Raw genomic sequence first — 24,477 nt, 5'->3', positions numbered from 1 at the left:
AATTAGTGAAATAAATACATTGAAAACAGAATAAATACAGTGGCACTTAAGCCAGACTTAAAATGTATTAAATATCATTGCATTATATATATATATATATATATATATATAAAAATAAAAAACCAAATGACATTTACTGTAGAGAAAAGCAAAACATTTCACAAAAGACAAAAAAGTTGAAAAGTGTTGAATACAAAAGTGTATATGAAACGCAGCAAATAAAAATAAGAGTCGTGGTTATTATTTTTACTATATTCTTTATGGAGTGCATGAAAATGTCCCTATGTGTCACCATTTATACTGTCTCCATTTCATCAGGTCAGCCATCAGTCTCTCTCCCTTTCACTCTCTCCATCAGCGTTCCTTTCTATTTTCAACCCGCGGCCCTCGCCTGACCTGCTCTTTTCCTGCGAGTGTGTGTGTGTGTGTGTGCGATGGACTTGTTCTCGCTGCATCATTTGGGGTGACAGGAACAGCTTGGCCTGTTTTGCATTAGCATGTGTGTTAACAAAAGCAGAAGGATGGCCTGACGGATGTTTGCTCAAGTGCAAGAGTGTGTGTTTGGCTTCATGCTACATGTATCTCACAGTACAGTTCTATTCCAGCAACAGACGAAGAGAAGAAAGCGATATCTGTGTGGGCAGAGAAGACCGGTAAAAAGGTTTGAAAAAGGTGAAGGAGGAGGAACAGAGTCAGGGGAGAGCATGAGGATGATGAAGGTGGATTGCCATGTATTCAAAGGACTGCATCATGTGTGTGTGTGTGTGTGTGTGTGTGTGTGTTTAAGTCTCCTTCCCTCCACCCACTCAAACATCACTCTGTTCACTGAAGCACAAAGGCCAACAACCACTCTAATTATACAGTGAGTGTGTGTGTGTGTGTGTGTGTGTGTGTGTGTGTGTGTGTGTGTGTGTGTGTGTGAGAGAGAATCTAATTAGGCACTCTGTCTCTCCTTTAGCAGTGTCAGTTAAGCAAGGATCAGATATAGTCTTAATGAAATCACTTTTCACCACAGAGCACAAACGATGAGAAATGAAGCGAGGCGCTCAACCAAAACGCTCGAAGAATCTTGACGTGCATAAAATGTACTACTCTATATTTGAGTCAAATGTTACATTAAAATGAAGAAATTTACATTTAACTACTAGAGAATATCACAGTTTTAAATATATTCTTGTATACATTCTTGAGTATAGTGTGTATGTATACACACATTATATATTCAAACATGTATTTCTATTTTAAATAAATGGTGCTCTTTTGAACTTTACATTCAAAGAATCCTGAAAAAAAAAAAAAAAATCAGCACAACGGTTTCCAGCATTGATAATAATAATAAATGTTTCTTGAGCATCGAATCATCATATTAGAGTGATTTCTGAAGGATCATGTGACACTGAAGACTGGAGTAATGATGATGAAAATTCAGCTTTTAACAAATATATATATATACAGTATATATGACTTTCTTTCTTTTGTGGAACAAAAAGAGAAATTTTGTTGAATGTTCAGGCTGCTCTCTTCCATACAATAAAAGTGCTGTCAAGCTCCAAAAATAAGAAAAATAAAGTAATGTGCACTATATTCTAAGTTTTCTGAGGACAGACAATAGTTTTATTTGAGGAACAGACTAAAATTAAAGTTGTCTTGAAAATCTTGGTTGACTTGGTCACCATTCACTTTCACTGTTTAACAGCTTGGACATTCTGCTATAAATAACTGCATCTGTGTCCCAGAGAAGACAGTCCAGACCGACAGACATAAGGGAGAAGAAATGTCATGAATTCATGTTCATTAAAATGTTCTTTGTACAAAAAAACAAAATCTGCCTGCTTTGGCTAATGAAATGTCCTATTATAACACGCATCTGCTGATTCCATCTCCAGACTTCATTGAAAATCATCACCCTTCGGTCAAGCTCACAGTGGTTCAGTGCGTCGCGAACGCAGCTGTGGTAAAGCACGCATTCACACTTCAATGTAAGCACACTGTCGCTTGCTCTGCTAACACTGCATATATCTCACTCCAGTCCTGACAGGGTCGCATATGACACAGGGATCATTTCAATATACACACAGCCTTTCAGACAGAACGTGGCCCAGAACATCTTTACCCAAATACACTGCATCTTATGAGCTTCCCGGGCTTTACCGTCACCCCGAAATAATGTCTAGATATTCACAAACAACGAGATTTACACTAACAAGTTTCTTGAATCAACATCCTTTGCTGTTCCTGGAACATGTCTTACTTGGGCAAAACACATTTTGAGGGAGGTAGTTTTCAATGCAATGTTATAATTCCAGCAAAAAATATTGAGAAGGTCTCTCCTGAGGACAAAATCACTCTAGAACATCATTACTCAGTCAATCAACAGCACTTGTGGCATAATGTTGATTATATCAAAAATAATTTTGACCTTTTCTTATAAAACAATATCTGGATCCAGTGAGGCATTTACAATGGAAGTGACCTTAAACAACATGTCTGTTAAAACATGGAAACCATTCAAAATTTGGGGGTTGAAGCAAGTGAAGACATTTATAATGTTTCAAAAGATTTCTACTCCAAATAAACACTGTTCTTTTGAACTTTCTATTCATCAAACTATACCAAACAAAATATATCAAGGTTTCCACAAACTGTTTTCAACACTGATAATAATAAGAATCATTATTAATAAGTGAGTACCAATAATCATTTATAGTAATTAAGCATCAAATCATCATATTAGAATGATTTCTGAAGGATCATGTGACTCTGAAGACTGGAGTAATGATGCTGAAAATCAGCTTTGATCTAAACTGTAATAAAATTACATTTTAAATATATTAAAAAAGAAAACAGTTATTTTAAATTGTATTAATAAAACATATTTCATAAAATTAGAAGCTTCAAATTTCTACCGCTAAATCCTACAAAAATTGGCCCCATTGACTCACCATTACTTTGATTTTTACTACTACTTTTTTTAAAATGATGATTATTATGATGGCACAAATGGTGCCAAAGAGCTTAACTTGCATTAAACCCAGAATGTTCCTCTAAGATGACATGACATTTACAGTAAGTGAACGAAGTGAGCAGTTTTAGGCACCCTGTGTGAAAATCTCTAGAAAGCGAATATTTCGGTGCACCAAGTGTGCAGACTGAGAACCCATGGAGTTCACAATGGGACTGAGAGTAGCTCCTGTTCATTAGAAACACTGCTGTTCTCATTAGATGTGACAGAACCACGGCCCTCTCCTAAGCCATGAGGACAACAGTGAAGGAAGGGAGATCTCACAAAGCTGCTAACTCTTTCATCTAGCTTTCATCTGGACACGAGGAAAAGGACTGAAGGACACAGGAGAAGGGCACACTCTTTTGATGAGCAAAGCAGAAGAGCTTTAAAGGGCTCACATAATGAAACATCTCATTTCCCTTGATCTTTAGAACCGTTTCAGAACTTCTTTCAGAGCTCAAAAAATATCCTTTACGATACAGAGCAGCAAAAACCACTTGTTCTGAGGGACTGTCTTCAAAAAAGACAGCAGACACCTCTTTTTTTTCCTTATTACACCTCTGAGACACACTTTATATTGACTGACTGACTGTTGTATGGCTCTTTTTTTCATCTGTTTTCAGGGCAGAGGTGAGAGACGGCATGTGGATGTTATTACTGTATACAGCAGCACGTCAAGAAAGAAGAGTGGAAAAGGGTGAATCTGACACGACTGCTCTATTTACTTCCAGTTCTTGAATTTGGACATGATTCGGATATGTTAAAGGCTCGAAAAAAAAAAAAAAAAGTCACACTTGGCTCCTTCGCAGTTAAAAATAACCGAGATAGGAAATGAGTGGGAAATACGAAAAAATACGAAAACTTAGAGAATCTTTTAGTGGTACAAACTACAAATCAGCCACTGTGCAGAAAAAAGTGCACAGCAATTAAAGGGTGAGACACTAAAATATCAAGAGTGCAAAATAGACACACTATCCCACACCACTCCCTCCCCCACACATATATATGAAATAGCGTGACTATAACACAGAGCAAGTTTTTGCAAATGTGTGAAATAAAATCAATAATTCAGCCACAATGCAGTGAAAAAAACAGCAACAGGAAGGAAGAGGTTACACAAGAGTATAAAACGTATAAAACAGACACACATAGGTTAATTTTTTATTGAATTTTGATGTTATGTGTAACAAAATATCCTCCTCTGTGTTCAGGTTTGACTGTAGTAAAATTAATGCAAAAACTGACACTTCAAAACAACATCTGAAAAAAATAAAAAATCTAAACATACAACAAAAAATCTAAACCTTGACAAAAAGTAGTCTTTGAGAATGTCTAAGTAAAAAACCAAATCCACAACTTAATAAAACTAAGTATTTATTTATGTCTAAAAACCACTAGAGAATTTGTAAGGCACTTTATATAGAACTAGGCATCTAGTGGTTACACCATGGCATTACATTAGTTTTTTCCTTTTTTACTCCCACCAGATGGCACTAATCTTTAAAATGGAATACTGCTTTAATTGATTTTTTTTATTTTTATATATTAGATTATTTTTCTTTTTTTTTTCAAAAGGGAATAATAGCTAATATATATATATTTTAATAAATATTGCATAGTATCTTAAAATCCCCTTCAAAATAATAATCAAAAAAAATTATTGAACAAAAATATATTACATTGGTTTTACCGGGAAGTTATATTTCAAGGCTTCGTTCACTTTTGACCACGAAGGAGCAAAGTGTGACCACTAAATGAAGAGGGTAAACGTAAAAGTACACAGCTAGACTATAATGTTTTCTCATTTTATTATTCAATTACTGAAGCATTTCTTACATGTTAAATATACCTTTATATCAGAAAGATTATTTAATTTCTTTGTTCTATTGTATTGTCATATTATTATTTGCTTTTTTTTCTTATTTTAATAGCTAAAATAAAATAAAACGAACTTTATCGTGATATATATATCGTTATCGTGATTTTTTCCCCCTCATATCGTAAAATACGATTTTGGTCATATCGCCCCCCCCTACAGTAGCATACAGAAACAAAGTAAAACAGTCTATTTTAATTTTTTAATCAGTACTTTCCAATATTGATCAATTATTTATAATCAACATTTATCCCACTTTGACCACCATCTTGGATAGATTTTCTCCCTGAACTTCTTGCAAAGCATTCTGGGATTACATTCTCCATGATCCTGGCTTAATGGCCATTCACACCGAGGACGATAACTATCAAGTTTTAATAACTGTTTTAATTCTACGAGACTAGCGAAGTCCACACAACTACTGTATAATGATAACGCCAGACAGGAGCGATAACGTTGGAATCATATTTAGAACGATTTTTTCCAGCTGATGAATGATAAAAACATTCGAGACAGCCAATCAAAAGCCATGTGACTTTAGAGAGCTCGAGCATTTAAAGCGGCAGACGACAAAACAGCAGTGTGCACTAATAAAAAACTGAACGTTATCATGTGTTGGTGTGGATGCTAATATAGTTATGGTTATAGCTATTGTTCTTGGTTTAAAACAGGCCTTTAGAATTTGGCCAAAAGAAGGAATATACAGTATACTCACTTCAACAACTCACTAGATTTTGAACAGAGTCTGTTTATGTGTGTGTGTGTGTGTGTGTGTGTGTGTGTGTGTGTGTGTGTGTGCACACCTCTTGGGTCCCTGTATGCTGATCATGCCCATGTCCTCAGTGTGGTCTATTAGTGTGCAGCGGAAACCCTGGTCCTGCAGCGCTGACTGGATGTGGCTCCAGTTGTGCTGCGCCACACCACCTCCAATGGCCAGGTAGTACGCATCACCTTCAGGACACACACACACACACACACACACATGATGTGAATATGAACTCATGACTTCCTCCTAACATGCTGATGAGATGCTCGCAACGTCCTGTTTCAATGCCTTACACATCAGTTCTGTGACCCTGAACAGAGTGAATCATGCGTGTTGTTTACCGTTACATTGGGGTGTCAGTGGGATGTGGGCGGGGCTTGGCTCCAAACGACTGACGGTGAGGTCAGACTCAACTCCGCCCCTCTTGTTTAACATGCAGGTGTAAACTGTGGAGCCTGAAACACACAATCCGTCAAGATAATTACACTTCAGAAAGGTTTACCACTGAAAGTATGTGGTCAGAATATTATATTATATGTTACAGATCATATATGTGAAGGATAGAAAAAAAGTGTGAAAATAGATACGCTCAGTGTGGATGGATGGGAGACTGAGATTCTCACCTGGAGCTTTGTTGACATCAGCTGTGAACAGCCAATCAGCAGCCTTCTTTGCATCCGGCCCAGTCAAGTAAAACTTACCAAAGTAAGACATATCAAACACAGCTACAGCATTCCTACAGGTCAGACACTCGTCCCGAATCTGGGATCATACAAAAATGTAAAATATATAAATATAAAAAAAGATTAAATAAATACTGGAACTGGAAACAAGCCCTCTCACAAACATCTACAGATGTTTCTCACCACATCATGATGTGGAGGGAAGTCAAAAGTGTACTCTTTGCCAAGTATCTGGCTGTACTTGTTCACAGTGTTCTTGGGGACGTCGTAGGCTCCGTAGTAATCATAATCTAGAACCTGCGGAAAGGCCAATGCAAACACACGTTTAGCAGACAAACCAATCAACCGCCAACACTGTCACGATTTCTGGCCTATACTGAGGTAACGGTGCATATGTGTGTGTGTGTGTGTGTGTGTGTGTGTGTGTGTGTGTGTGTGTGTGTGTGTGTGTGTGTGTGTATCTGTGTGCATGTGTCTCTGTGTGTGTGTGTCTATCTGTGTACATGTGTCTGTCTGTGGTGTGTGTATGTTTGTGCATCTATGAGTGTGTCTCTGTGTGTAAGTGTGTATGTGTGTGAGTGTGTGCGTGTGAGAGAGTGAGTGTGTGTGCGTGCATGCATGCGTGCGAGTGTGTATGTGTGTGAGTGAGTGTGTGTGTGTGAGAGTGTGTCTGTGTGTGTGTGTGTGTGTGTGTGTGTGTGTGTGTGTGTGAGTGCGTGCATGCATGCATGCATGCGTGTGTGTGAGTGTGTATGTGTGTGAGTGAGTGTGTGTGTGAGAGTGTGTCTGTGTGTGTGTGTGTGTGTATGTGTGTGTGTGAGAGTGTGAGTGAGTGAGTGTGTGTGCGTGCATGCGTGTGAGTGTGTATGTGTGTGTATGTGTGTGAGTGTGTGTGTGCGTTGAAAACTCACTTGAGCAGGTCCATCTTGGTTGAACCATCCCGGTCTCTCCCAGCCGTGTCTCTCCTGAAACACACAGCCCTGTTCCTCGAGCACCTGTTAAATAACACAACAAACATAAAATATTTCGGTTTCCAGTGAAGGATCCAGCATGTTGTAGGCAGAGGCTAAAGACAGTGAGTGAAGAATCGTAAATATGGAGAGAACACCGCGAGATTTCAAAATCTGAAAAACCTCTGTGTTAATAGTCAACATTTCAAACTGGACGACAACGAACAGTGTCTGGGCCCAAAAGGAGGCGACACCACTGAGTAAACCGTCGTCCTGTCAGTTCTGCCCAACTTCCTAAAGCAAAACACCATCGTGTACAGGTAAGAAAGCCATAGTTTGTTTACCACAACGCCGTTTAAAAGTAGAAAAGGTATGATGCAGTTTTCAGTGATAACCCTACTCTAACAACACTGTATTGTTAATAACCCTTTGTCGATCCGACTCTCCGTGGGAGGTTCATCTGCAGTTCTCATGGAGCCCTGGAGCTCTCAAAAGTCTGATGAAGCAAAACACGAATGACAAATAAACATGATTTTCTCTGTCCTAGCACCAAGAAAGGGAAATCATTTTATACTATAGACACCGTGACAATACAAAACGACTTCGGCAAACGTACATTATTATTATCTTTATTAAGTAACTGTTTAGTGATCCAAGTCAAAATGGTTTAATTGCTTAGAAACACCACTCAGCTAGTCACACAATTTGGGGTATCATTCATATATCTGTAGCACAAACAGAGCAGGATAAGTTATGCATAGGTTTGGGGTCCCGAACCATGTAGGTAATCGTAATAGTAATGCGTGTCTCATCAAACACCCCTAATCAACACAGATTCTGAGCAGAAATGTCAGTTTAGGCAGAATAAAGAGTCAGATGTGGCATCCCTCCCTCATGCTTTTGTCTTCCAGCGCTCGAAAAAAGCCCATCACGATTTCTCCAGCTATTCTTGAGCTCGAAAACAAAAAAGAAGGAATTGGTCCACCCTCCTCCCGGCCCCCCACACAGCGCCAGATTCACGCTTTCCATCTCCCAGGCCAGAGAAACACTGGTTGCTAGGCAATTTGCCTTCCTTCTCCAGGGTTTTTGAAGTCCGTACATTCTTCTCCTGGAGTAAAGTATGAGCTGACGAGCTTTCCATGAGTCACGCACAGCAGCTTGTTCTTATCCAGCATGAAACGCTATTATTTATTGTTTTCTTTGATAATGATAATGCTAGTGTTCTTTAACAGGCCCAGGCTAAAAATACCGTTCGCATGAATTAATTGCCAACGAGCCACTAGTGTACATGCTTGTCCATGCTGTTACTTAACAGAGGAATTTAAAGAAGTATGTGGTAAAATAGATCGAATTGAAAATAAATGGAAAGCAGAAGTTTCTAGAGGCAAAAACAAACCTGACGAGGATCTGCATGCGGTCAAGGTTTGCACAATTGATTTCTTGAGGATATACAATTATGTGGTGTCAGTGATAGAAAGCTTGTGAATTTAAGGGATGGTTCATCAAAAAACGAACATTATGTCATCATTTATTCAGTCTTATGTTGATCAAAATCTCCGGTAGAACACAAAAGGACGGGCAACCTCCAAAAATGACCAAATCACCATAAAAAGTAGTTTTTAAAAGATAAAAAAAAAAGACATGTCAAGTCTTTTATTTCACAAATGGATAAAAACTAGGGATGTACGATATTGAGAAAGACTGACATACCGGTCAAATCACAGGAATAAATTACATTATAAAGTATATTAAAATAGAAAATCATTATTTTATATTGAAATATTTCACAATATTTTTGCTCAGATAAATGCAGGCTTGATGAGCACTTCTTTCAAAAACATTAAAAATAGTAATATTTACAAACTTTTGACCAGTACTGTATATATATATATATACATAGATTTTTTATTTTTTTATTTACTATGATGTATATTCCAACATGAAAAAAAATATTGAAAGTAATTTTCTCAAGAATATTGCTATATTTGGAAAGACTAATAGGGTTAATTCACCCAAAAATTAAAATTCTGTCATTAACTACTCATCCTCATGTTGTTCCAAACCCGTAAGGGTTTCGTTTCCCTCCATTGACAGAAAAGTAGTAAAGACATTAAAGTAACCCATGTGACCCCAGTCATTTAACCTCAATTTTATGAAGTGACGCGAGTGTTTGCGCAAAAAAACCCCATAATTTACCACTTTATTTACAAAATATGAATCTCAAATGCAGTTCATGAGGGCACCACAAGGCGTGTGAACATGCGTTACTACTGTATGTTTTTATTGCGCAAACAAAGCACTAAAATTGAGGTTAAACCACTGGAGTCACATGGATTACTTTAATAATGTATTTCCTGCTGTTCTGGACCTTGAATGTGGTAGTTGCGTAGCTGTGGAGGGACAGAAAGCTCTCGGATTCATTAAAAAGATCTTCATTTGTGTTCTGAAGATTAATGAAAGTCTTATGGGTTTATAACGACATGAGGGTGAGTAATTATTGACGGAATGTTCATTTTCGGGTGAACAATCCTTAAACATTCTAGAATGAATAGGTGGTTTTATAGCACAGTGTTAAATGATTACACTACTTAATTTCTTTATTTTCAAATGATAAATCATTGAGATTTTATTTTGGCAGTTTGCCAGTTTCAGAGTGAAGTGTGGCACTGTGTTCACATACGCAGCTCATGATCAAAACTGCGCATATATTTACTTAATTAAATCACAACCTTTACGATTAGTGATTGCATTAAGCCATACTGCATTATCGATTATATACATCAATGTATTGTATAAACCCAATAAAAACCTACATTATATGGAAAAGAACAGCCTAAACATTCTTCAAAATAGCATCTTGTGTTCTACAGAAAACAAAAAAAACAAGTCATACAGGTTTGTAATAAAATGAGAGTGAGTAAATGATGACAGATCTCACATTTTCAGGTGAACATTTCCTCTGACACACAAAATAATGTTCAACATTTTTACATATTGATATAAATGAAGGTTGAAAAGTTAACTTTTGAGATTAGATGAAAGGCAGGTGTCTTTTTAACCAAGTTATCAGTATCACATCCCACTTAGCTGGATTAAGATTCCCAAGCCGGAAAGAGATGAAATATTCAAGAGGAATGTCTAATTTATAGTCATCTTAGTAAGGCTCAGTGGTCTAAATGAACGCAGAGTGTTATTATTGCTAGCTATCTATATTTCAGCAGGCTATTATTCACTAGGATGAAGCCTTCTTGCGCGGCTTCACGCCTGGAGCCTAGCCAGAACAAAGTGGTATTTTTGGAAACACTTAAACATCATCTTTTTAGCAGTAGCTTAGCAACAAGTCTTTTGAGCAGCGCCACAGATGCTGGCAGCAAAACGCTGGCTAATAGATTCACACATAACACTTTTGGCTAGCTAAGTGAAAGCTAAGTTGCCAAGTTGTGAAATTTCTCAAGTTAAATAATGATTTGACGTTTTGATGTAATTAACGCAACTTGTTCTCGGATCAGGCTTGTGGAATTTCTTTTGTCTCAACACAAGCGATTACAAACTGACAGGAAGACGGGTGTGAAAGCAGGACACTGAGACAGAAAGAGCATTCATTTCACATTAGTACGGATGAGAACCACTTGTCTAATGCACATGCATGTACAGGAAATGATATATGATTATTATGGACAGTAAAACAAAGACGTCTTGAGTCAGTGGTTGATAAGGGGATAAAGAGATGCAAGAGAAGGGCAGAACCTGGTGGAAGGGATCTTTCCTCATGTTGCGGCTGGCCAAAGGTTCATCGAAGGGAAAAACTACTGAATAGTTTTTGGCGTATGACTCGTGACTTCGCTCTCGGATCCAGCGGTTGTTTCCGGTCAGGGAATGGTGGAACCGCCTGAGATGCAGACAAAGGGAGATGAAATAAGAAATGGAGAAACACATACAGTACACACACACACACACACACACACACACACACACACACACACACACACACACACACGTGTAACACACTTGGTCATTTTAAGGGCAGTTTCAATTGCAAAATCCTGCCAGTGCAATAAAAGTTCGCTCCCTTAAAAGTACCACAATGCACTGTGAACACCAGGGAGCATCGATGCTCACTATGTTCCCTTAACGGAAGTTCTGAAGCATGAAACATAAATCAACCAACGCAATACACAATGACACGTAATAGATGTTTTTTATTTAATTATACCATTATTTAATTATATTTCAGCATACACATACATCGCTAGACAGGTAATGATCTAGCTAACATTTATAATGTATTTACGGCTGAAATGTTGCACGTACATGTAACAGGCAAAGTATTTATCATAATATATATTTAAAATACCATACAATTTTTTTTTGGAAAGATATCAGTTCTGCTGTTTTTCATTAATACCACTAGTGACAATGTACAATGAGGACTTATAGAGTCTTATTGAGACGCACCCTGATACTTCATGCTTCACAATCATGACAAGTCTCGAAATAGTTTTAGTTATGTTAATGAAAATGTCGATGTCAATGTTAATGTATTTGGACTAGATCTGCTACACTGCTGCTGATTATTGCTTCTCCAGAGCGAGTATGGACTTGTTACTGCTAACAGATACACAGACACACTGCTGTGAGCATGTAAGATGTGCTGCTGCTGCTGCATGAATAGATATAGATAAATCCCGTAGCAGATCTAGACAGGTGGAGCTGGGGGAGGTGGAGGGTTTCACAGTAAATCTACCTACTAGCCTACAGCTAACAGTGAACCAGACTATTTAAATGTTGAGCAAGCAATCTCATTGGCTGCAGGAACAGCAGAGGCCAATCAGCTTGAGCCATGCGGTAATGATGCGATTGTTTGGAGACTGCATGTAAAGGACCAATCAACCTGAGTCCTCTAGAGCTTCATGACTGAACTTGATATATAGTAGAAAGCATGATCTTCATGATGTTTAGTTTGGTTAACAGTTTCTTGAATGTCTGAATTCTTCCACTACACTAAAACACTCTGTTTCCTGTGTCAATATAGTCTGATTTAGAGCTGCACAATTTTTAGAAATCTAATCTATTAAAAATTGCAATTGCAATTTAAAATGCAAAAAAACAAAAAATTCCAGGTTTGCTGTGATTGTTTGTAGGGCTGCACAATTTTGACTATAAAATAATAATAGTACACTCTAAAACAATATTCTTATTATTACTACTAAATAAAAATAACATTTTACAGTCAAATTAAAAAAAAAAATTAATTATAATAATAGACATTTTATTTTAACATTTACATTTAATCATTTATCAGACGCTTTTATCCAAAGCGACTTACAAATGAGGAGAGCAATAGAAGCAGTTAAACTAACAATACGACAACAATATGTAAGTGCTGTGACCCTTTCCAGTTTAGTAAAACGCAGTATGTGTAAATTGATGATATGTATGATTTTAAATATGTAATGATTTTAAATTACAAATGAAAAATTGCAATACTAATATTAATGGCTTTCTTAATTTCTTCATTTTCAAACATTAACCCATCAAGATTTTAGTTTGGCAGAAAACCGCAGGAAGCCCTTAAAGCTTCTCTATGGCTGACAACAGCTGGTTTATAAGTGCTTCTCATTACAAGTTTGGGAAGATAGTTGGCGCAAATTGTGTTCACAAATGCACGTTAGAAGTGATCAAAACTCAGAGCATATGAGCTCAGCTCACATGTAAATGAACACATGTAAATGAAACGTAGTCAAACCTCTTCTTCAGTTTTAATTTGTTTAAATGTGTTAAATGTAGCCTGAATTGTGAACTAATGACTCTTGTGAACTGGTACCTTTAGTAAATCAGTCAAAAAGATTGTTAGGGTTATTGGTTTGACTCATCTAACAACTGGCTCAATTACTTGTTCTGAATAGTTCTTGACTCACTGAACCATAAGTAAATTACTTCCATGTTCAAATTAATGTCATGTCTGACACAAAATGTTGAAGCTCCCAATGGGTCTCCCATTGGCTGGCCAAACACATAGCCCCACCTCAAACACAGTACATAAAGTAGTACACACAGGAGCACTTGCTCACACTAAACTTACCTGATATCGTATCCGTACATGTCTTTCTCGGGACGCCCATGAATGATCCAGTGAGCCAGCTCTTTGCCGCATCCTCCCCCCAACATCATACCTGCCAATCAAATCACAGAGCATATGTCAATCATCATCCCGCTACATCCTTTATCCCACTTCAGACAATCAGTCAAACTTGTGTACGACCCTAAGCAACAAACCGCACCGTTTGACAAAGTACCTGTCTAGAAACATTCTGACTGAGAGTTGCCAATCAATTCACCATGAACGTTACCCGGAAGAGTTGTGCTGTCAGACTGAATCAATCTTCACGAGCTCTGAGCAGACAAGAGAAGAATAATGAACAGAAGTAGAGGAATACCAAGGAGGAATGAAGGACATTGTGAAGTGAGAGACACATAAAAGGATCTTGGAGTGTGAGAGCCGTACTGAGAGTGGTGTCTCTAAAGGACTTTTGCTTCATTAGCTGGCTGATGACTTCATTAACATTAGCCAGCAACCACAGAGTCGCTGAGTAATGGCCACCTCGAGTGCCATGCCATGTCACTGCTTTATCTCTAACACACTCCGTGTCCCTCACGCCGGACGAAGTATTTCTAGAGCTCTCATAACAAAGCAGAGAGACACTAGGCTGTCTAACCAAGAACGCTCTAATAAAAGGATGTCTAGGTGCCAATCATACAGAACATGCTTTTGCGTTTAAAAAGTGAGATGCAAAAGAATAAAAAGAAACACAAGGTATAGAAACGTGTTTTAAACCACAAAATAATATTCAGAAAAATCAATTTATTGAACCTTTAGACATATATATATATATATATATATATTTATATTTTTTTTATCTTTAAAAAAAAGTTTGCATATGTGTTGATACATAAGGCTGAAAAGGCCCAAAGTGAGCAAAAATATGCAATTTGATGCAGTTGCTGATGTTTATTAGGGGTGTAAATCTGATCTTGTCTCACAATACGATATGATATCGATTCTCTTAGCCAGCATTACGATTTTTGTTAATACCTCAAAATATTCTGCGATTCTATTAGATTCAGGGTTATGTCAATCGATATATATCGATGTTATGTGCCTATTTCACACAACCAGTTACATTTTTAATCTCACAAATGCGACCAAAATATATAACATGAACATTTCTCTGAATATTGTGCATCCTGTCTCCCAATTGGGACATCCACAACACAAAAAATACACTTTTGTTTTCTTTAAAGTGAACCTAACATGCAAACTTCACTTTTTATTGCTTTTGAATATATTTATTTGTCAGCAGTTTGCATACACAACCACCCTATTGTGGTAAAAATCCATCCGTTCAGTTTGTTATTTTCCCCATAAATCTGAAACAGTGTCTCAAAATGAGTCGTTCAGGAATGTGATCTAATGTGACGTAACATTAGAACAGGCTCCGCCCACGACTGGCACGGAATCTGCCCTATTAGCATAGCTCCTCCCCTGAGTGAGCCGTACACAGTCCGCCATGTTTAGCATTTAACAGCAGCATTCACGTAAGAAATGCATTCTTATGAAAGCTACTAAAGTTAATTCAATAAAGAGCAGTGAGTGTTTTTCTTTTGTTGTATTGATTCATATTACCAGCATATACAGCAATAGGTACGGTATATTACGCTGCTTTCACTTTAATACACAGATCTAATAAACACATGCGATTTCTTTACTTGGTGTTTACGTTCACAGACATAATGTGCAATTACAGCGCAATGTGTTTGTGCATTAACTTTGTGTGTTTTTGACTTAACCTTGTGTGTATTTGACAGTTTATGCACAATAAGAGGTGAAAGAGAAATTAGTTTAAAGGGATACTCCACTTTTTTTGGAAATAGGCTCATTTTACAACTCCCCCAGAGTTAAACAGTTGAGTTTTACCGTTTTCGAATCCATTCAGCCGAGTTTCTGATATTTAGAAGAATATCAGTAACCAGACAGTTTCTGGTCTCATTGACTTCCATAGTATATTTTTTTTCCTACTATGGAAGTCAATGAGACCAGAAACTGTCTGGTTACTGATATTCTTCTAAATATCAGAAACTCGGCTGAATGGATTCGAAAACGGTAAAACTCAACTGTTTAACTCTGGGGGAGTTGTAAAATGAGCCTATTTCCAAAAAAAGTGGAGTATCCCTTTAACACTCCCGGGACAGGCCGTCTGACATCCAGCTTTCTGTGCGTATGGTTTAGATGAATGCTTTCAGAAAACCATATCTCAGAATTTTAGACTGATATGGCTTTGAAATGCATGCAAATAAAAAACATTAGAGCCCGACCGATATGGATTTTTGGGCGCCGATGCCGATACCGATAAAAAAAAGCCAGATACCGATATATCGGCCGATATTATGTATGTGTATATTATAATACAGTAGCAATATTATTTATGTGTATTATAGTACAGTAAGTTTGGACACACTTTACAATTGGTGTGTACAAACTTTTGATGGGTACTAGAGCCCGACCGATAAAGGATTTTGAAGGCCGATACCGGTACAAATATTTGTTGGTTTTAAAATCCGATATTCCGATATATCGGACGATATTTTTTATTTTTTTTTCAGAAACGCGCAACAAAACATTAACAAATTTCCCTAACATTAGTTATTTGTAGTTATTTATGAGTTTTAACTAAAATAATATGATAATGCATTTTAAAAAGAAACTTGTTTCTTTTATTGTCACAACAGAACAGAGGAACATCAAAATATATTAAAGTTCTGATAAATAAAATGTATAAAAATACAAACTTAAGATTTTTTTTTAAGACTAAACGTTTAGTCCTTTGAACAAAAACAACAATTTCACATTAAAATTGACAACAAATTCAAATTGTCATAATTTACTCTCTCAAGTTGTTTTTTTCTTCTGTTGAAAATAAGTTATTTGGATGAATGTGGGTAACCAAACAGTTGATGCACCCCAGTGACTTCCATAGTATATTTTTCTCCTTTGGAAGTCAATGTGGACCAGCTACTGTTTGGTTACCCACATTCTTCAAACTATTAATATTAGAAAAATATTAGAAGGAAATTAATACAGTTGGAACAACATTAGAGTGCCTGTAAATAATGAGATCATTTTTATTATTGGGTGAACTATCCCTTTAAGGACAAGCGGCAATGTGTTTACAATTGCTACTGTCTCTTTAAGAGCTGAGCACGACATGTCTAATGTACACGCATTTGACAAGCAGATTTTCTCTCAATTTTGCCTTCACTTTAGACAACCGACTTTGTTTATGTAAATATTGTGTGTATTTAACAGTATTAGCACAATAATACTCGAAAGATAACTTAGTCCAGTATCCAGGCGCTGGTAGAAAGGCTTTTAGTGCATGTGAGCTTCACATGTACGCGCTGAGAAACGCACACGTTAGAACAGCGCATCAGCATTTAAAATTAAATGTTTAACCGACAAAGCATTAAAGCACATGCACATTATGAACTTTTGTGAACTGCAGTGTTAACATTTTATGTGAATATAGCCTACGTCGCGTTGTTCCGCTTCACTCTCGGCTTATTTAACCGCAGCAAAACTGGACATGAGTCACGAATTTTGTCATCCTTATTTGAGTTAAGAGAACTGATAGGGATGTTCTTTTAATTGTTATTCAAGCAATGTATGTCTCGTGAGTCGTTACCAACTCACCATGAACACACTTCACCGATGATCTCACTCGCGGTTCTCTCTGCCCGACTCTGGCTGGATCAGCAGGTTGCAGAATGTGTGGTCCGTTATACACGAGTGTTGCCAACAGGGACGGTGTAGAGTGCCCTCTGGTGGACTAACTATACAATGCCAACACTCATAACATGGTTGAAGGGTGTTTCGTCTGTTTTTATTTTATTTTTGAAATATTTATTTATCGGCCGTTATAAATGCCGATACCGATAGTTTTGAAAATGCCTAATATCGGCCGATAATATCGGCCTGCCGATATATCGGTCGGGCTCTAAAAAACATCCATGATGACGAAGAGCGTGGCCGTGATAGAGATGATAATCAAAACCAAACAGATGTTTTAGTTTTTGGCAGAGTGTCCGATGCACGAGCTGTAAAGGCTCCGCCCTCTTCTGGGCAGGGAAGCAGCAGCTCATTTGCATTTAAAGATACATGCACGAAAACAGCCTGTTTTTCCTTCCACTCAAAAATGGTATGATGGTATAACATGGTATAATAAATAATCTGTGGGGTATTTTGGGGATAACTGTGACTTATATTACCTCCTGTAACAAGGGGCATAGTAGGTCTACTTTAAATAATAAAGAAAAATAAATAATGAGGGGCAAAATCAAGTCACACATGAGATCAATATGATGACAGCTTAGAACATGACGAACAAATCTTTCAGGTTTCTGTGTTAAAATGTGCAATGTGTAAAATCTAGTGCAAATGCTCAAAAATACAAGAATAATATGCAACAAACAGTGCATAGGTGGTGTGTCTGAGCCTGCAAATGTCCTTGGTTCAGCACCATGACCTTCCCCAGTGACTGCAGAGGCTCAACAACCATTTACTCTTTGGTCAGTGTTTTGCTACAGCTGAACTACTGGGGCCGGGATAAGAGTTAAGCTTTGCATGAGTTAGTGGTACCATGTGAATAGACTTTCCCATATATCTTTTTCTCTCAGGACACACACACACACACACACACACACACACACACACACACACACACACACACAGTTCTCTTTCTTCATCAAAGCACTAACCGAATCACTAGCAGTATTTCTGCAAATGTCAGGGGAGAATAAAATGAAAGAGAGGAGGAGGTTGAGAGAGAAGGAAACTTCAGAGTGCTATATGAGGCACGCGGATCACATCAATGTGTGTGTAGGTGCATGAAAGTACACGGTTCTGTTCCAAAACCTAGAGAGCTGCCCTGCTGTTTACCGCCAACATAGGCAGCTGCCTTCTAAGACAGCACCCTAAAGGCACCGATACACTTCAAGCGAAATTGAAGATTTAACAGGTAGACAATGATATAATAGGTAGGTGTGGCTCTCGGGCTCCGCCTTCTTAGATCTGGAAATCTTTTCAAGTTAATTTGTTCACTCAGTCTGACGATCAGACGGGGGTAAATCTTTTCCCACTGCTGTCATTTGTCATTTTTGTTGCGCACAGCATATATTTACATATTCATCTAAACGCCGCTCTCAGCAACAAGGGCAGCGTCAGGATGTTTGCTAACAGTGTAAAATTGCACAGCTATTTACACACTTCTTTTTACCCCTGAACAAAGAGCAAAAAATAACTTTGCATCAAGTACATTGGGGTCTTAACAGTGGAACCTCACGAGGGAACCGATTCGAATCGCTCTACATAGGCAACAACTCAAATGAAGCCCACAGCAAAGCTCAACTCACAACTGATTCCAAAAGCCTTTGATGTTAACATGTTGTGTTATTAACAACATTCATTCAAAACTCAAATTATTAGGGCTCGGAGTTCACAGTTTGTGGACTTCTGCTCGTCCACTCGCCTTTTGAGAATTGACCACAGGTTTTCTATGGGATTAAAACCCAGGGAGTTGCCAGGCCACGGATCCAAAATGTCAATGTAATAACCTCTGGGCCACTTCATTATCACCTTTGCCTTATGATATGGTGTGCCATTATGCTGTAAAATGCACGGATCATTACCAAATTGCTCCTGGATCGTTGGGAGAAGTTGCTCTTGCAGGACGTTTTGATACCATTCTTTATTCATGGCAGTGTTTTTGGGCAGAATTGAGAGAGAGCCCACTTCCTTGGATGAAAAGCAAACCCACACATGGATGGTCTCCCACACATGGATGCTTCACTGTTGGCACGACACAGGACTCATGGTAGAGTTCACCTTTTCTTCTCCGGACAATCGATTTTTCTGATGTCCCAAACAGTCAGAAGGGGCTTCATCAGAGAAAATAACTTTGCATCAGTCCTCTGCTGTACTTCCTGCAGAATTTCAGTCTGTCCTTGATGTTTTTCTTGGAGAGAAGTGGCTTCTATGCTGCCCTTCTTGACACTGGGCCATTGTCCAAGTCTTGGCCTCACTGTGTGTCCAGAAGCATCACACACACCAATATTGAGCAGCTCTGCACTGGTGAGACACGATTCCAGAGTGGATTCCTCAGGAGGAGATGTCCTGGCACTTGGTGGAGAGTCTGGGACGTCCCGAAGCAGTTGAACCTCTCTCCTTGAAGTCCTTGATGATCTGGTAAATAGTTCTTTCAGGTACAATACCTTGCAGCAATTTCTTTGCATGTGAGGCCATTTTGATGCAAAGCCATGATGGCTGCACGTCTTTCTTGGTAGGTAAACATTGCTAACACAAGAACGCAATGATTGGAAACACTTCTTCCCTCCATTTACAGCAATCAGTCCGCTCTTATAATCCAGTCAGAATGATAGAGTGATTTCACCTGAATAGTACTTATTCACACTTTCCCATGTGCTGATGATAACATTTTTAAAATTATGTTACCTGGTAATTTTGTGCCAGGGACAAAAAAAAAAAAAAAACGTGAAATTTGGGTTTTTGAAGTAAAGTTTTGAAATTTTTGCAATTATTTAAAATGCTTCTGATCACCCTACACAATAATCAAGAAACAACGTAAATCAACAGCGCAACTGAAGCAGCAAACACAACATTTATGTCTCTGCCAGAACATTTGCCCATGACTATAGGGAACAGTGATTGAGGGTACAGGGGGTGATTTCAGATACACCCATTGTCATGTGACTCAACTCGCCATTCACAACTCCTCTCCTGTGGCCTCATGGGATAGTAAAGTGTCCACTGTATGTGCACTTCAGAATCAAGCCGGAAGAAGGCCACCGGGGTCATTTTTGATGCACCAAAATACATATTTTACAGAAACTCAAAAAACCAAAATGAAAGTTTTCATTTAGCTGAAAACCAAAATTTAAATAAATCAAATAATAATTTTATTTAATAATCAACAGTCACACAAAATACTTGTATATAAAGACCTAAATTTCACACAAGGCCTAATTTTTTTTTTTTACTTTTTAAAGAATATACTTATATTTCTACTTCAATTTGTTGTTGAAACATTTAAACACTGGCTGCAATAAAAAAATATTTTCATGACAGGTCAAACAAAACTAAAATGTAATTTTCTGCAAAATATAATAAATAATAAATGCAACAAATTTGGACACACTACTCATTTTATGTGCTGCTTTTCGCCTAATGTATAGTAGGGAAGTTTGCAAAGTCGGCCACAGTGTGTTTTCTCCAGAAGGATAGCGGCTCTTAGCCATCACATCCCCAATGGGTCACCATCTGCCTCAGATTAACAACTACTCCTACCACACACACACACACACACACACACACACACACACACACACACACACACACACACACACACACACACACACACACACACACACCAGGTACACATCAACAGTCCGGACATTTAACTAATCATCCTAAAACTCTAGTAAAGAAATAGTGAAAGGGAGAAAAACCAAACTGAAGACAAACGGGAAGAACATGGTGGAAGCAGCGGAGAAGGACGACATCTCTGTGGTCATGCATACTGATGGAATCCTATGCCCTGGTGCACGCACACACACACACACACACGCACAATAATAATATCCAACAGTTCTGATGCAATCACACTCAAGGAGAATCCCTGATCAACATCTTATTCCTTAAGTACCAGACTAACACCCACTTTAAGCACTTTTCATTTCAGTTTTGACATTCATAGGGTAAGTGGTTATGCATTAGAAAGTACCGATTTTCTTCAAGAGAAAAATATGGATAATTCATCACAGATTTCAATGCTTCTTCCAAGATGGAATGGTTTATGGTGAATATAATGGTTCGTCATTAAAAATCAAAATCTAATAGTGTCATAAATTATTGACTCTGATGTCATTCAAAATCTTCATGACTTTGAGAAGATTTAGCAGAAACATTCTTCAGAATACCATCTTTTGTGTTCAACAGAATAAAGAAAGTCCCACATGTTTGGTATCAGTAAAAATGTCCAAATTTCGACTGGTACTGTATATCGAATAACATAACCAATCACATCCTCTTGTACTCTTTCTTTCCAGGTAATTAGTTTTGCATGCTGAGGTCAGGAATCAATGTGTCATAAAAAAGCAAGCATGCATCTAATATCTGACTGTGATTCCTATAGCTATGTATTCCGATCCGTTCACGCGATCATGGCCTGTTGTCCGTCAGCATGTCTCAGGCCTGCAAGGTGACCCGGCCCACGCTGAGCACAATCAGCATTACTCCAGAGCCAGACTGAGTTTCATCTGACCTTCAAAACCACGAGCCATCTGCATCCAAAAATACCACCGCAAAATGCCTTCTTTTAATCTTGCACTTGAATGTAATGTAATTAGTGCTAGGCGATATAGCTACAGTACAAATAAGATCAAAAATACAATATAAGATCTAGTTAAAATGGTCACAGTAAGCAACATCGCAGACTATTGAAGCTCCATGATTAATTGTGAAAAGATTGTGATCTCGATTAAAACACACACACGCAATCTTATTTCTAAATAACAATTTGGCTGATCACCGTGAACATTCAGATCTGCTCTGGCGCCGCCGATGACAGAGAGAGCAGTTGTCATGCTTAGGTATGAAACAGCTTCACAAACAGTCTCATTATTTCTGTGTTACAATAATTCAAAGGCTCACAGAAGTGCTGGGATAAAGGTTTATAGTTTGGATATAAACACTGATGTATGGTAGTGACAATAGAGAAAAACTCCTTTTGAAATTAACAACGCTTCAAATAAAGATTGTATCAATTACATTGTTGCACCAGTAGGTGGCAAAAAGTGACTTAAAAAATGTATCTGTCATTGAATCATTCATTCAAGAGATTCATTCAAAACCACTGATTCATTCAGTAATGAAACAAGTGAAGTGTGTATGAGTGAGTCATTGAATCATTCATTTGAACTGCAGCAATTCGAATTTTGTCAGAACCTCCAGTAAAATTGCATGTTATTTTGTTTAGTTGTCTGTTCAGAATCGTGGGAGAATCTTGATCTCTATTTTAAACACAGAAACATAGAATTAAACATCGTAATTCTCAATTTTTCCAGTTTTACAGCCCAGGACAGCTGATAGTGAAGGACTGTGCACTGCATGGGAAGAGATGGATTACAACTGCAATGGACTTGGATCTCTGGACACGCGTGGGTCAGGGGTCAGAGATCAAGTTGTGTTGATCTTGAGTAGGTGGCGTGTACATGGAGAGTGGGTGAGACTGAATTTTGCATGTGATCTCTGCAGGGTTTCAGGGTTAAATAATTCATTTGGCACTGGTCATCTCTGGAAGAGAAAGGTGCGTGTGTGTGTGTTCGTGGGCGTGTGCATGGGTGTGTGTGTGTGTGTGCTCCATGACCTACCTGCACTGTTGAAGCCACATCCAAGGAAAAAGCCTCTCACTTCAGGAGCTTCACCCATCAGAGGCTTGTGGTCTGCAGTGAATGATTCTGTAGGGGTAAAGGGGGTACAAATACACTATTAATCTGGTTCCCATGACTGTATTATTTTATAAAATGTAAAACTATAGGAAGAAACCTAATATTTTGAAATCAAAGAGATCAATGGAGTACATTGGTATACTCTAACATCCAGATCATTGATGGAAACTTGATTTACTGTATAAACCAAGCACCTTATTACAGTGGGGGAAATATTTATTTGATCCCCTGCTGATTTTGTAAGTTTGCCAACTTACAAAGAAATGAAGAGTCTATAATTTTTATGGTAGGTTTATTTTGACGGACATAGACAGAATATCAACCAAAAAATCCAGAAAAACACATTATAGAAAGGTTGTAAATTGATTAGCATTTGATCGAGTTAAATAAGTATTTGATTGAGCAATACCAAAGAGCTGTCAAACGTCAAGGACGTCGTGGATTGAAATCCTGCAGCGCCCGCAAGGTCCCCCTGCCCATGAAGGCACATGTAAAAGCTCGTCTGAAGTTTGCCAATGAACATCTAAGGATTCAGAGAAGGCTTAAGAGAAAATGCTGTGGTCAGATAAGACCAAATTCAAGCTCTTTGGCATCAGCTCAACTCGCCGTGTTTGGAGGAAGAGAAATGCTGACTATAACCCCATGAACACCATCCCTACAGTCAAGCACGGCGGTGGAAACATCATGCTCTGGGGCTGTTTCTCTGCTAAGGGTACAGGACGACTTCACCGCATTGAGGGACTGATGGACGGGGCCATGTACCGTCAAATCCTGGACGAGAACCTCCTTCCTTCAGCCAGAACACTGAAGATGGGTCGTGGATGGGTCTTCCAGCATGACAATGACCCAAAACATACCGCCAAGGCAACAAAGTGATGGCTCAAGAAGAAGCACATTATGGTCTTGGAGTGGCCTAGCCAGTCTCCAGATCTTAATCCTATAGAAAATCTGTGGAGGGAGCTGAAACTTTGAGTTGCAAAGCAACAGCCAAGAAACCTTAAGGATTTTGAGAGGATCTGTAAAGAGGAGTGGACCAAAATCCCTCCTGAGATGTGTGCAAACCTGGTGACCAACTATGAGAAACGTCTTACCTCCGTGCTTGCCAACAAAAGTTTCTCCACCTAGTACTAAGGCATGTTTTGCTTGAGGATCAAATACTTATTTAACTTAATGAAATGCAAATCAATTTATAACCTTTATATAATGTGTTTTTTTTCTGGATTTTTTGGTTGATATTCTGTCTCTATCCATTAAAATAAACCTGCAATAAAAATTATAGACCCTTCATTTCTTTCTAAGTGGGCAAACTTACAAAATCAGCAGGGGATCAAATAATTATTTTCCCCACTGTATATTAAGTATACAGAAACGTGGCCCATTCAAATTAACAATGGGACAGAAACATACTTTATGCAAGTTCGCAAATGCAGACATGGCCCTGTTGAACATACTGTTCAAAATTTATTCAGCAAGGACCCATTAAATTGTCAGTAAAGACATTTACAATGTTACATTTCTATTTCAAATAAATGCTGTTCTTTTGAACCTTCTATTCAACAAAGAATCCTGAAGAAAAAATGTATCATGGTTTTCAAAAAAAATATAAAGCAGCACAACTG

At 38.1% G+C, this 24,477-nt stretch overlaps 1 protein-coding gene across 1 annotated transcript in view; it reads right to left on the bottom strand.

Moving 5' to 3' along the window:
• sardh (sarcosine dehydrogenase) overlaps positions 1-24,477 on the bottom strand; it is a 55,556-nt gene that overhangs the window by 15,496 nt on the left and 15,583 nt on the right. The window contains exons 9-16 of the mRNA XM_079861436.1: positions 22,781-22,867; positions 13,362-13,452; positions 11,027-11,168; positions 7,241-7,324; positions 6,513-6,626; positions 6,270-6,408; positions 5,988-6,101; positions 5,684-5,831 (exon numbers count right to left, since the gene is read on the bottom strand). Of these exons, the coding sequence (XP_079717562.1) occupies positions 5,684-5,831; positions 5,988-6,101; positions 6,270-6,408; positions 6,513-6,626; positions 7,241-7,324; positions 11,027-11,168; positions 13,362-13,452; positions 22,781-22,867 (919 nt within the window). The remainder of the gene's footprint in view (positions 1-5,683; positions 5,832-5,987; positions 6,102-6,269; positions 6,409-6,512; positions 6,627-7,240; positions 7,325-11,026; positions 11,169-13,361; positions 13,453-22,780; positions 22,868-24,477) is intronic.

Source organism: Squalius cephalus (assembly GCF_949319135.1).
Source record: "Squalius cephalus genome assembly, chromosome: 24".
Classification (NCBI taxonomy): domain Eukaryota; kingdom Metazoa; phylum Chordata; class Actinopteri; order Cypriniformes; family Leuciscidae; genus Squalius; species Squalius cephalus.
Note: the sequence above shows the minus strand (reverse complement) of the source record. Positions and strands in the feature narration are given on the sequence as shown.